Source organism: Mangifera indica, chromosome 8 (assembly GCF_011075055.1).
Source record: "Mangifera indica cultivar Alphonso chromosome 8, CATAS_Mindica_2.1, whole genome shotgun sequence".
Classification (NCBI taxonomy): domain Eukaryota; kingdom Viridiplantae; phylum Streptophyta; class Magnoliopsida; order Sapindales; family Anacardiaceae; genus Mangifera; species Mangifera indica.
The window spans coordinates 15,203,999-15,217,160 of record NC_058144.1 but is presented as its reverse complement, the minus strand read 5'-3'; the positions used below and the strand labels follow the sequence as shown (position 1 = coordinate 15,217,160).

Here is a 13,162-nt window from a genome sequence, read left to right as displayed (position 1 = left end):
TGATTTAATGATGTAGGAAATTTGCAACCTTTTGGTGGCGGAATACCAATTAAAATATTTTAATTAAAAAACAAACATACCTTAAAAACCCTTTTTAGATCGTCTTTGTAGGAAAATTAATTCACAAACATGTTATTAACACTCATAGGTTGCTTATAGAATATATTTGTATAGAGATAGTTCTTTGACTTACGTTAATTGAGACGGATTATGAAGTCGCTCTCAAAACTAAGAGTATATCTGAACCTTGGTATTCACACGAACCACAAACATGATTAGAGGTTGAAATCAAGCTTAAAGATGTGCTAGAATCATGAGGATGGTATGTGACTTTTTATAAAAGCCATGACAACAATAATCCATAATCACATAAAAAGATGCAGTGGCAAGGGTTTTGTTTTGTCACACAATTTGTGACTTGCATGAGAAGTATATGTGTACTATACACCTCTCCTGAAGCTGTGAGAAAAAAGTGCCAACCCTCTTTCCTCCTTGGTAGCTAAGGAAACCATGTGAGTTATATTTTATAACTTGCTTGAGAAATATATGAAGTGCACCACTTTTGTTTATATATTTCCCATGAGCAATTTTCAAACATATATAAATATATAAATATATACACACACACACACACACACATACATACTCATCTAAGTAAAAATATTATTATATTTATTTTATTTAACTTTTAGTTATTGTTATGGCCTATATTGAATTATGCATTGGGCTTCGATTTATCCAATTAGATAAATCCAATCCAACCCTATACCTTCTTATATAAAACCTTAATCACTTAGGATTATTTTACTTTAGTCCCTAAATATCATAGAATATATTTTCAGGTCTAAAAACCAATCGAGGACTCAAAACCCTCAAATCAGAATCCAAATTGGATCAAGATATGTCAAACCTTGTGGAGTAATTGGAGTCATAGAGTATAAAGGATAGATATTATCCAAGTAGCCATAAAAGTAAGAGCTTGTTTGATATTAACACACTTAGTTAACCTTGCAAGGGGATTTAGGGTAACTTAGGATTTCTAACCATTAACGTGTCATGATTACTTTAGTAGTTTTATATAATCAACATTATACGGGATTATTAGTGAAAAAGCAAGGATGTATGACCATGAATTGTAACATGCACACTCATGCATCCCTCCCCTAAAATTTGATTTTATCAGTGAATGGACGTATGGTGAAGCATGCACGATAGTCTGTCGCTTAGTAAAACTTTTCAATGTCATATATACCTAAACCCTAAACAAGTGCGATCACGCATGGCTAGAAAATTAGATTAAATCATAGAGTTTCTAGGTTAAAGTCAATGAGTAATGCTTGGGAGATGTATGCTCATGCACCAATACATGCACACCCATACGTCACATTTTTATGCATGTATGCCTGTGGAATTGGGCATGGTTGTACATGTTGAATAACGAAGATGTATGCCTATGCACGTGAGGGAGTCCCACCTATACCTAATGAAATTAAGGATGTATACCCATGATACATAAAACACCACATATGCTCATACATATGTACACTCGTGCATGGCCAAGTTTCACTTGTACATAAGAGAAAAAGTATGGTCATGACTTGGCTATGTACAAGTCATACATAGAAGAGATATTGATGAATTTTGATTATGATCTATGATTCGTGGAGGTCTTGAGAACTGTCTAAGAGATAGATACCTAAGTAGACATTTAGATATGACTGAGAAAACCCAATTAGAGAAAGATTTGACTAGAGTGAAGTTCAAGAGAGTTTCCAGTGATTAGGTATTGATAGGGATTCAAGTATTTCGATGAGATATGAGATAAGATGATACCTATCAGACATAGATAATAAGATTATAGTCAATTAAGGGAGTACCATGATCTAGGTAAACCTATAGATAAATTTATTCCATTGATTGATTGGGATTTACCATGACATAGAGAGTCTGATGATTAGAGTCTATTTTACCTTTAAACATACTTGTGGGTGCTACACTGACAATTTAGGTTTTCAATTTATTTAAGGACCAAATGGCTTGCTTATATTTTTGTGACATTTCATGTGTCGTAGGTAGGCTTAGATATGATCCAAACCGGTTTGATCTCGAAAGTTAATTTAATTCGATTTAATTCGGCTCAAATTCGTTTAATTAAAATTAGAACCAAACTCAAATCGAAAGATTTGACTCGTTTTTTAATTCTAGCCGAACTCGAGCCAAACACCCCTTGGCTCGAATCCAGCTTGAATTTGTGGCTCAAATCAATAGTTCGAATTCGTGGCTCAATTTATCTTGAATCAAGTAGTTTGAATTGATAGTTCAAAAACACGGCTCAGTTCGACTCTATTCCGTGGCTCGAATAAAAAATTTTGAATATTATTTAGGTAAAACGACGTTATTTCGTTAATAAACTATGAATTTGAGCTACGAATCCGAGCCATACATTCAAATCATCAATTAGAACATTAATTTGAGCTGAATCAAGCTACAAATTCAAACAATTAATTCGAGCTATGAAATCGAGTCAAACTCGAACCAAACTGAGTTGAGCCATTTTTTATTTGAACCAAACTCGAGCCAAATCTAATTTTGACTTGACAAACTCAAGTTGAATTCGAGTAGGATCATTTTTTGTCCGACTTGAACCCAAGCCAAGGGGTGTTTGGACTCAGTCTGACCCGAATCCACCCCTAGCGGTAGCGGCGTTGTGAAACACCATACATATTGGAAGCACATCATGGGCGCCCATTCTCCCCCAATCTGGCTCCAACATTATTTAAATCTCTCTGACCAAGCCCAGCCCATGTGAGCTCCATTTTGTTGCAAAAATTCAACTCCTTAAAAGGTCAAGCTTCGGACACAAATTCATGTAACACCCCAGATCCACGTTCTCACCGCTGCTCACCGTATCATACAATTTGCTATCTCTGCACCCTCTCGGGGCCATTCTCTGTTTCCTTCTCTTTAGATTTAAAAATCAAAACCTTGCGGGTGCATGATTCTTAACGATCTCCAATCTTCATCACTTGTTGAGTTCTCATTCTTTTTCATTACCCTTCTCTCTTCAAATCCCACTTTGTTTCTTTTCTCATGATTGCGTTATTGTCCGTACAGTTTCTAATACGACCTCCTGGGTTTACCGCATTCGGAAGGTAACAATTGGGCTCCCTTCGCTTTTTTGAGTATGGCGAATTTAAGATGCGTTTGGGTTTTCTCGCTTCTTCTTTGCGTTTTCGCATCTGGATCGCTCTCAATCGAGGATTTTCACCAAGCGTAAGTTTGATTTTAGTTCTGTGATCCTAATTTAGAGTAATAGTGATTCATTTTATGTAGTTTGAAGTTAATTATTAATCCGTGTAAAGATTATATGGATTTGGATTTTTAAAGTGAAAAGTTTTGATCCGGTTTAATATATTTCAATGATAATATTGGTACATTGTGTTTTTTTTTCCTCATAAAGTTGGTTGCTTTTTGTTTTACAAAGCAGCTGAGCTAATTTGTTTTGGAAGTAATTTTTTTTTAATTTATTTGAAAGTTAGCTCAAGACCTAAAAAATATCCAGCAACATATTTAGGATGTTTTACATTGTGGTTTTGGTGGACTAATTTTTTTTAGTAATCTGGAGGGCAATGGTGCGGCTCTAGGTTTCCTGCTATGTGGTTTTATTTGAGAGCGGCAGTGATTATAATTTTTATAATCCTTTTCAGTGCTTGGATAAAGATTACAAATTAAGTAGCTCAATGTCTGGCCCATCGGCTTAGCTTATCAAGTTTGGTAGTTGCGTCATAGTATCGAGAATTCTATGTTTTTTTTATCTGGGGGTTAAACATTATAAACTTGCTGGAACTGTTTCGAGTATAGACTACAGAAGAAATCAAAAGATGTAATGGTTGTGTGTACAACTTAAAGCATACTTTTTGATTTAGATGTTATTTTACTCTTCCCTCTAATTGTAGACAATAAATACCAAAACAATGAAATATGCATCTTCAAGGGAATTATTGACTGTTTTTTTTTTTTTTTGTTTGAATGTTTTTAGTAAGTTTATGATTGCAGTTTATCTCACCAAGGCTTGTCTTTACTTTTTATTGCATTTAGGTTTCCCATTGTGGAACCTGATCCTGGTCACACAAAACTTCGTCTTTCAAGTGAAGGCTTGGAAGCCATCAGAAGAATAACAACGCCGATTGCAGCCGTTGCTGTAAGCCAAAGATGCATCTTCTTGAGTGTCTAGTAGTAGTAATTTATTTTTCTTTTTTTAATCAAAAGATATCATTAGAATTTGCATTTTTTGTTATAAAATAATAATTAAAATCTTCATTAATAAAATATCCCAGGATCACTTTTATCTTTTTTTTTTGAAGAAGTTATTGGCTAATAAGAACACACTAATTGTTTACCCATGTACTGGATACTTGTCATGCATGGTTAGATTTGACCTTGTTATTCATCAGTTTTGCAATATTTGTTTTATGATGCTTCTTATTTTATTAATTAGCGTGTTAGTTTTTGCCAGTACAATTATAAATGGAACCAGGATTTAATATATTTAGACTACTCTTATTATTTTTGATTTATTTATTTATTTATTTTTCTTACCATTCATCCCTCCCTCCCTTGCATAGAAAATACACGTTAATTGTTCCCCTTCAAGGTTGTTATTTGGAGATGTGATTTATAGACCTCTTGCTCCTTCAGAAGAGCTCTAACCAACTATGATATTTCCTTGCGGAGTTAAACTCGTTTTTAGCACCTGAATGTTATTGTTAAAAGATTTAAGATGAGTTACAATTGGACAGGGTGATTGGATTCTAGATGTAGCTGAATCCTATGCTTTAATGTTGCTTCCAAAGCGAGCCTAGTGTAGGGGCTGAAATTTCTGCAGATGCAGTTTTGGAATTTTTTAGTAATTGAATTTGGAAAAATATATCCTTCACAAATTTATGAAAATGATTTCTTTATAAGGGATATTATCATTGGATGACAATATATTTTTTTTTGGGATAAGTAGACAATATTTACTAATTTGTATGATGCTCTTGTGTGTAATTTGTTGCTAGAAATGCTCAGCTACCATGGGTGCTATTGATCATCTCTAATCCTGTCAGTAAATTAGTACTTATGATTAGAACATGCTATGAAGAAATTTTTTTCTCCTGTTTCTCCCTTCTTACTCTGTCTTGATGGTTGTATAATGTATATCCAGGTAATTGGTCCGTACCGCTCTGGCAAATCTTTTCTGCTTAATCAGCTTCTTTCCCTTTCTTGTAATGCAGGTGTCTTTACTAGAATATACTCTTTAGTTTTTTTATTTTTAAGTTTTTTTTTAATTTTTTATGGAGCGTATTTTGATCAATATTCATGTGGATTGAACTAGCTCCAAAATTGATGTTCTCTGAGTCAAATGTACTTGTTCTCCACAGGATTTGGTGTTGGGCACATGCGTGACACAAAAACAAAAGGTGATTTGATTAGACATGGCATCACAATAGTAGTCACTGTATGCATAATTAATATGTGAAATATTTCATTATTTGTTATAGGAATTTGGGTTTGGGGCACTCCACTGGAGATGGATATTGATGGCATGAAAACTTCTGTATTTTACCTTGATACTGAAGGATTCGAAAGTATTGGGAAGTCAAATGTGTATGATGACCGGTAAGTTTCTGAGTCCTTGTGTAATCTTGAACTTGCCTCCAGTGGTTGTAAATAGTTTTGCATTTTGCTGACTGTTGCAGGATTTTTGCTCTGGCTACCATAATGAGTTCTGTTCTAATTTATAACCTGCCTGAGACGGTTAGTAACTCAGGAACTTTAGTTGGTTTCTTAGTGCTAACTCATTGATACATCGTTATGTTATGCAGCCTAACAGATAAATTCTTTTCATAAATCTAAAAGAATAAAAAATCATTGAGGCTGAATTCAGGACATTAGTATTAAGTGTTAAATTATATCTCTGAGGCAAGCATGAATACTATATGCTGGAATTCAGGGCTCCTTTGGTATGAAAATTAGATTTTTAGACATGTAAATTGATTTTTGTATATATTAGACCTTTCTAGGAGTATGTACAGTGTGGTGCAGGGTGGGTCGGCACTTTCTGTACTGATCAAATTTTTTAAAGATGGAATGAGTTGCATAATCATGGACACTAGATGTTTTGTCTCAATTACATGAGCCACTATAGAGTGCAAGAGATTGTGGGATTAATTTTCTGTATAAATAGGTTGGATTCAAGTTGAAACTATTAAGAACTGCTCATGTTTAATTATTTATATATTTACTCCTGAAAGGCCTTTGGCCAATATAGGTCCAACTTTATTTTCATTTTTCGTATCTTTGTATATATGTTGCAATTTGTTCTCTCTTCTTTTATTCACCAATTCCTGACGTAAGTTGGAATGAACTATGAAAGGCTTAATATAAAAAAGAAATTTTGTATGTTTTTACTCATATCAGAATATTGGAAAAATCATGGAACACTTTTCCTTTTTTGCTAAATGGGATGGTAGATCACTTTGTGTGTCTGAGTTTTCGTTAAAAGTCACAAATTTCAGAGTAATTTTTGTTCCAAACTGCCATTCTACATCTTTGTTCTTTGTGTTCACCTAACAAAGCATTCTTTGAACATCCAAACTCTATGTCAAACCTACTTAATAACTCGGGGGAAGACTTGGAATTCTGTCTCAAAGAAAAGAGAAATGCTTGAAATTCTGACTAATCCTTGTTGGAGGTAAACCAGGGAGAGTAATTGTATATGAGAATATTTATTTGTTTATATTTAGTTGAACTTAATGTATGGTGGAGTTCTCTATGCTGTTCTGCTGGTGATATGATCATTACCTCAGAGTTTGTTGCATTTAAACTCCTATTCGAGTGGTTTGTTGTTGAGACTTCTTGGCGATTCTCTAAATTTAGTTGATTTTCTGGTAATATATGGCCTTTTTCTTTTTTTTTTTTTTTTCCTGATTATACATTAGATCCGGGAAGCTGATATATCTAGGCTGTCATTTGCTGTTGAGCTTGCTGAAGAATTCTATGGAAGGTCTGCTCTGATTTTTTCTGAACATAACATGTTATTCAAATCTAGTTATGCAATAATATACTTTGAAATCCCTACTTATATTGCCATACTAACTTGTTTAATGGTTTACCTTACTGATATTTTACGGGAAGTAGAGTGAAGGTAATATACTAGCCACTAGTCTGAAACTTCTTATTTATTTTCTCTTACTTGAATTGGTTTTCCATTGATATGTGCAATTGTTTGGCTGGCTGAATGCTTTTATAGGGACAAGATGTTGCTTTTGAGCCAGCAAAGCTTTTGTGGCTTATCCAGCGTGATTTTTTGCGTAAGTACAGATATCTTCTAAGGCTATGAGTTTTTGGACTTCAGTTTAAGATTTCTGTCTTAAACTCAGTTGCAATGTGACTTGCATGCTAGCTGCGTATTTTGTGGGGTAATATTTTGGGGAGGACTGTTTTAAAACATTATGTCAGATCTGCTAAAAAGTAACTGTATCCAGATGTTCTGTTGATTCATATGCCCTCCTAGGCTTTCCTATTGAGCTCTTCGCCCTCTCTCCAAGCTTGCACAGAGTGATGTAAAATAGAGGATTATACTTTTCAGATTCAGGAACTATTCTCATCTGAGCATGAATCTTGTTGTGGTACATGTGCTGCATTTTCTGCAATCAGATTGAATTAACTGACATTGTTTGTGGTCTTATACAGAAGGGAAATCTGTGCAAGAAATGGTGCATGAAGCTCTTCAACATGTTCCTAATGATAATGGTTAGTTTTTCTTTTCCCTGTAAGCATGAAATATATACCTTATTACATTCTCCTCTCTGCATTTTAGAGCAAAACTTTGATGGAAAGTTCTTCTAATTGCAGGGGACAAAAATATTGATCAGGTACCTTTTCTAACTACTTTCTGTTTTCTTCATGAGTTACTTAACTTTCCAGGATCACAAATTCTCTCTTTCTATTACTGTATCAGGTTAACCAGATCCGGGACTCCTTGGCTGTGATGGGTGATGACAGCACAGCCTTTAGCTTACCACAAGTATGAATTTAATATACATCTTAAACAGCTCCCAATTTTTTTTTCTTGTTTCCTGTCTCTTAAAAAATTTCTGTTCAACTACCGGAAATATTTTATTGTATATGTCAAGTGACATAATTTAGCCACTTGATATGTATTAAGTAATCTAGCTGATGTAACGTATGTATGGGACCTTTTAGTATATGACTTGTGCAACTACATAAAACCATCTAAACTAGAATAGTTGCAGCTGACAGAGCATGAGAAGAACGTTAAATAGCTTGCTTAACATTTCTAGACTTGTGCAACTGCATAATGCCATTTAAGCTGGAATAGTTGCAGCTGACAGAGGGTGGGAAGAATGTTAAATAGCTTGCTCTGCGTTTCTAGATTGCATTCTTGACATTCTTTTGTCTTAAATGATTATTTGGAAGTGGGTGGAGTCATCTTTGTCTTTGTAGTGAGAACTTCATGCAACAGATGATCGAAGGACAATTGAATTTAAACTATCTAATTTGTTCTAATTGTCCTAAAAGTTGTGATTTCTGATGTGATGGGGTTGTGTGAACACACACAGGGATTTGGGTTCATGGGATGCATATATTTCTTGTTTGTGTATTGCTTTTCTGCAGATCCAGTTTTTTGTTCACTTATGAAAGGGCTCTCAATGGCTTGTATGATCTTATAAACCCATGAATTTGAACTTGCAGCCTCATCTGATGCGAACAAAGCTCTGTGATATGAATGATGATGAGCTTGACCCAGCATATGTTAGAAAGAGAGATCAATTGAAAAAGCTCGTTGCTAGTGTTATTCGTCCAAAAATTGTTCAGGGCAAGTTTCTGAATGGCAAGGAGTTTGTAGCATTCCTGGAACAGGTAGCTTGTAGCTTCAAAACATCTTTAATTTGTTGAGCTTCTTGACATTGTCATCACCACATGAAACTCAGTGATAATCTAAGTTGGAGCATTTGAAAATGAGTTTGTTTTAAACTATCATAGATTAGCATCGGATTCACACTCTTTTTGAGGCCAAAAGAAGAAACATGATGATAGAAGTGAATTACTCAGATAACCTTGTTTGTAGTATGAATTGTCCTCTGATAGCAATTGAATGAATCATGGACTTAATGGCTTTGCTGTTAATATCTTATACTGTAAGTTGATATGTTTTTCTAGTTGATAACAATCTGTAGTTACTTTCATTGTTTTGCCTTGTTCTTCTACAATCTTTTAGATAATATTCATATCCATTTTCAACCTTCAGATACTTGAAGCCTTGAATAAAGGGGAGATTCCATCAACAGGCTCTCTTTTGGAGGTTTTCAACAAGGGTGTTCTTGAGCGATGTTTGAAGCTATATAATGAAAGGATGGCAAAATTAAACTTACCTCTATCAGCTCAAACTTTGCAAGATGCACATGAAAATTCTAAAACAGAAGTAATGAAAGTTTTCAATGAACAGCATTTCGGTCATCATCATGCAAAGAAATCTGTAATGCAATTGGATGAAGAGATACGAGAGGTATTGGTTGAGCATTATTAATGACAATAACTGTTTTGAGGAAGATGGTTTCTGTACTTCTATCTATCTAGATTAAGGCATAGATAATTTTATAATTTATGCGGTTGATTAAAAGGCTTTGCAAAGCTGTCAAATTGATAGGGAACTCAGGATGAACAAGTTATGAAATTGAACTTTACCTTTGTATCTATAAGACTGGTTCCTTCTAAGCAAGTCTATTGAATTGTAGATACTTTCAGTTCTAGTTACTTTCATTGGATACATGTTTCACCTGGTAATCAGGTCCGGGACCATCTTGTCTATCATCTTGGGAATTGCTTGCAAAGTGTTATGGAGTTAACTAATTATAATGCTGTTGGACAACATGTGGCATGCAATATGTCATGCATTAATTTGTACTTGCAGCTAGAAATCCCTGTCATAAAATCTAGGAACTTTAATGTATAGGGCCATACATTTCACTACATTTAAAATCTCACTTTTCTCTGGAAACTACATGCAGGCATATAAGAATTTCATTTTGTCAAATGAATATCAATCCTCAAAGCTTTGCGAGGCACTATATTCCAGATGTGAGGACAAGATGGACCAGCTTCAAGTTCTCAAACTTCCATCCATGGCCAAATTTAATGCGGGTTTCCTGCAATGCAACCAAAGTTTTGATCGAGAGTGTGTTGGACCTTCTAAAGCAATATACGAGCAACGCATGACGAAGGTTTGATGTTATTGAGTTTGGAGTTTGTTTTTTGAGGCTTTTAGACAGACTTTTACACTTCTCTGACCTTTAGGTGAAATTATATCAAATCAAATCAGTAGTTAATCTGCAGACATTGTTAATGTGATTGATAATTTAAATTGAGAATAGAAATTTATAATATATTGCGATGCCTGATTCTTTGGAAGTGACCATCCAAATAGAAAACTCATTTCTTTTGCTATTTCTGTGTATAATTATTTGTTTAGTTGTGCTTACCTCCTATGCTGAACTAGACATTTAATAATTATTCTATGTATATCTGCAGATGTTGGGGAAGTCACGATCTCTGTTTATCAAGGAATACAATCAGAGGCTTTTCAACTGGCTGGTGGCCTTCTCCCTTGTCATGGTTGTGGTGGGACGGTTTATTATTAAGTTTATTTTGATCGAAATGGGAGCATGGATACTATTTATCTTCTTAGAGACATACACAAGGTTGTTTTGGTCAGCGGAGTCTCTTTATTACAACCCAGTTTGGCACTTCATCGTTGCCACTTGGGAAACGCTTGTCTACAGCCCATTAATTGATTTGGACAGGTATAATAACTTCTTTTACGCCTCATTGACAAATTTGAATTTATGTTAACTGGTATTTGAATGATATGATAGGTTGGCATTTCTCGTAATTTGACATCTAAAAAAGCAAGGCTGGGTGCAATTATTTTTATTGGTGTAGTAGTTCTGCGTTGACTGGAATGAAAAAGAAAACAAATCATTTTCTTTTCAAAGTTGTGAGAATGGTCAATATTCTCTAAAATCTTAGGATGCTAGAGGCTTGCATGCTATTATTACTATCAAGTTTTCAGCTAAAACATGAGTGCGCTCATTCTGCCTCAGGCACTTATTTACTGCAAAATAATTTGGAATTGGTGTATTTTTCTATGACAACACATCAAGAAATTTTATTTTCTGATAGATGCATTATATTTCTCCCAAATCTATCCTTTTTCATTTATTTTCCTATATGCTTGAAACAGATGGGCAGTTCCGATCTGTTTTATGTTAGCCATACTTCTACTTTATTGGCGGTGTTATGGGAAACGGAAACATGGTTCATGTGGACTTTTGCCTCTCTACAACACTAGTAAAGGTGTCTCAAATCGGCCAAGATCAGATTAAAGGGAAACAGAATTTGACTGGGAGGCACAGTGTAGGCGAGCTTTTCTCATTTTAGGTATGAAGCCCGCCAATCGATTCTTTTTTTTTTTTTTTTAAATCTTTTATGTTTTTCATTCTCTCAATATGTCAATCTATCTGGAATTTTGAAGTGGGGCAAAGGATGATTTTATGATTGGCATGGCGGTTCTTATAGTTTCTGTAACCATAGAATCTACAAGATTTGTATTATTATTCAATGTAATGGCCTCTCAATAATGTCACAGGATCAATTTCTCTGTACACAATAGAAAGTCATTGTAGTATCATGCCTACTTGCTGAGGAAAAACAAAAATGATAAGGGAAACTGCAGTAAGGGTCATCATCAGGTAAATAGTATAAAACTGCAGTTCAACTGTTAGGTTATACCTATTTGATCATCATATTGAAATAAAAAAGTTAAATCTCTTTTTAAAATTTTAATTTTGTTATATTCGATCAGATAGATTAACACAAACTAGTTTTGATTGGATCAAGAAGAAGATTTTTGCAAAAATGTGAAATAATATTAGATGAAAGAAATGTTTAGGTGTAAATCAAGATAACAAACGTAGTTGATAAATAAAAAATTAAAACATAATTTTATGAGGAAAAAGTTTTAACTTAAACTAACTCAGTGGGCCTGAATCACCAGAAGTGTCGTTTCTTTGAGCAGCTGCAATTACTGTCTCTGTGTGAACATTTAATCAAGAGATCTGGTCGGTAATACCGTAACAGGATTTCTCAATCTGTTAGCCAGTCTTGTGGAAGCATTTCATGAACTTCCAGTTGCTGCAAAGCTTCTGGAGAGTTTTCTGGATATATTGATTGAGGAGTTCAAAAGTGACATTTCATGGTTAGAGGTTATTCTGCTTGTGGAGCCTGAGAACCTCTCTTCCAAGTGGCTCTGTCATGGAGTTGAGATATGTCTGTTTGACATTTGGATTGTCCTGTGCAGTGATCTCATAAAATCTGAGAGCAGCACGTTTAAAGTGCTGTTGCAGATCTTTCAGCTTAACAGAGCGGCATTTCAGTTTGAAGAACTCTTCGCCGTGTTTGTAGACATGATTACGGATATAACCAACAAAGTCATGTAAAATGTACCTGAAGAAGGTCTCAAGGGTTTCTGAATTCAGCATTTGGATGTATGGTTGATAAATAAAACATTAAAACATGATTTTGTAAGATAAAAATATTATCAACTTAAATTAATTGTAATTAATTATGTGTTATTTTATTTTTACTGAAAAATTATTCAATTATGTTATGGTTATAATACGAAATATAAATAAATACATATTATTACAATAAATAGTTTTTATTAATTTTATAAGGGAAATTTTAAAATATAGCCAAAATGCCCTCCCATTAAGCCAAAATGCCCAAAATCACTATTTTCAAGCCAAAATGCCCAAAATCACTGTTCCAAAAAAAAAATGCCTATGACTTTTTTTAAATACCGAAATTACCCTTTCCCTCATATTTATATAACTCTCCCACTCACTATAGGGGTTTTAATGAAATTTTAGATAAATATGAGGGGTTTTTAGATATTTTACACTATAAAAGATTTTGATATTTATTTAAAACTTTTTTTAAAATGACAAAATTACCCCTCCCTTCATTTATATAACTCTTCTCACTCACTATAGGGTTAAATGTAATTTAGGATAAATATGGGGGGTTTTTGGATATT

General features: G+C 34.1%; 1 protein-coding gene across 6 annotated transcripts; it reads left to right on the top strand.

Moving 5' to 3' along the window:
* Positions 1-2,852: 2,852 nt before the first annotated feature.
* LOC123223804 (guanylate-binding protein 4-like) lies at positions 2,853-12,688 on the top strand. 6 transcript variants are annotated; one of them, XR_006503866.1, is made up of 19 exons: positions 2,856-3,273; positions 4,099-4,201; positions 5,207-5,276; positions 5,424-5,462; positions 5,544-5,661; positions 5,742-5,799; positions 6,984-7,048; positions 7,180-7,189; positions 7,295-7,355; positions 7,738-7,797; positions 7,900-7,919; positions 8,006-8,071; positions 8,761-8,928; positions 9,317-9,574; positions 10,077-10,289; positions 10,597-10,868; positions 11,309-11,505; positions 11,714-11,816; positions 12,425-12,688. XR_006503866.1 is itself a non-coding variant. In XM_044647183.1 (18 exons), exons 2-18 carry the CDS (start codon positions 3,185-3,187, stop codon positions 11,448-11,450), a joined length of 1,812 nt encoding a protein of 603 aa, XP_044503118.1. In that variant the 5' UTR covers positions 2,857-3,028; positions 3,115-3,184; the 3' UTR covers positions 11,451-11,712. The 6 variants fall into 6 exon arrangements, 3 of the variants coding, with proteins under 3 accessions (XP_044503117.1, XP_044503118.1, XP_044503119.1); XR_006503868.1 differs by lacking the exons at positions 11,714-11,816; positions 12,425-12,688 and adding an exon at positions 10,941-11,071 and having other exon boundaries at positions 2,853-3,273; positions 11,309-11,450; XR_006503867.1 differs by lacking the exon at positions 11,714-11,816.
* Positions 12,689-13,162: the final 474 nt, after the last annotated feature.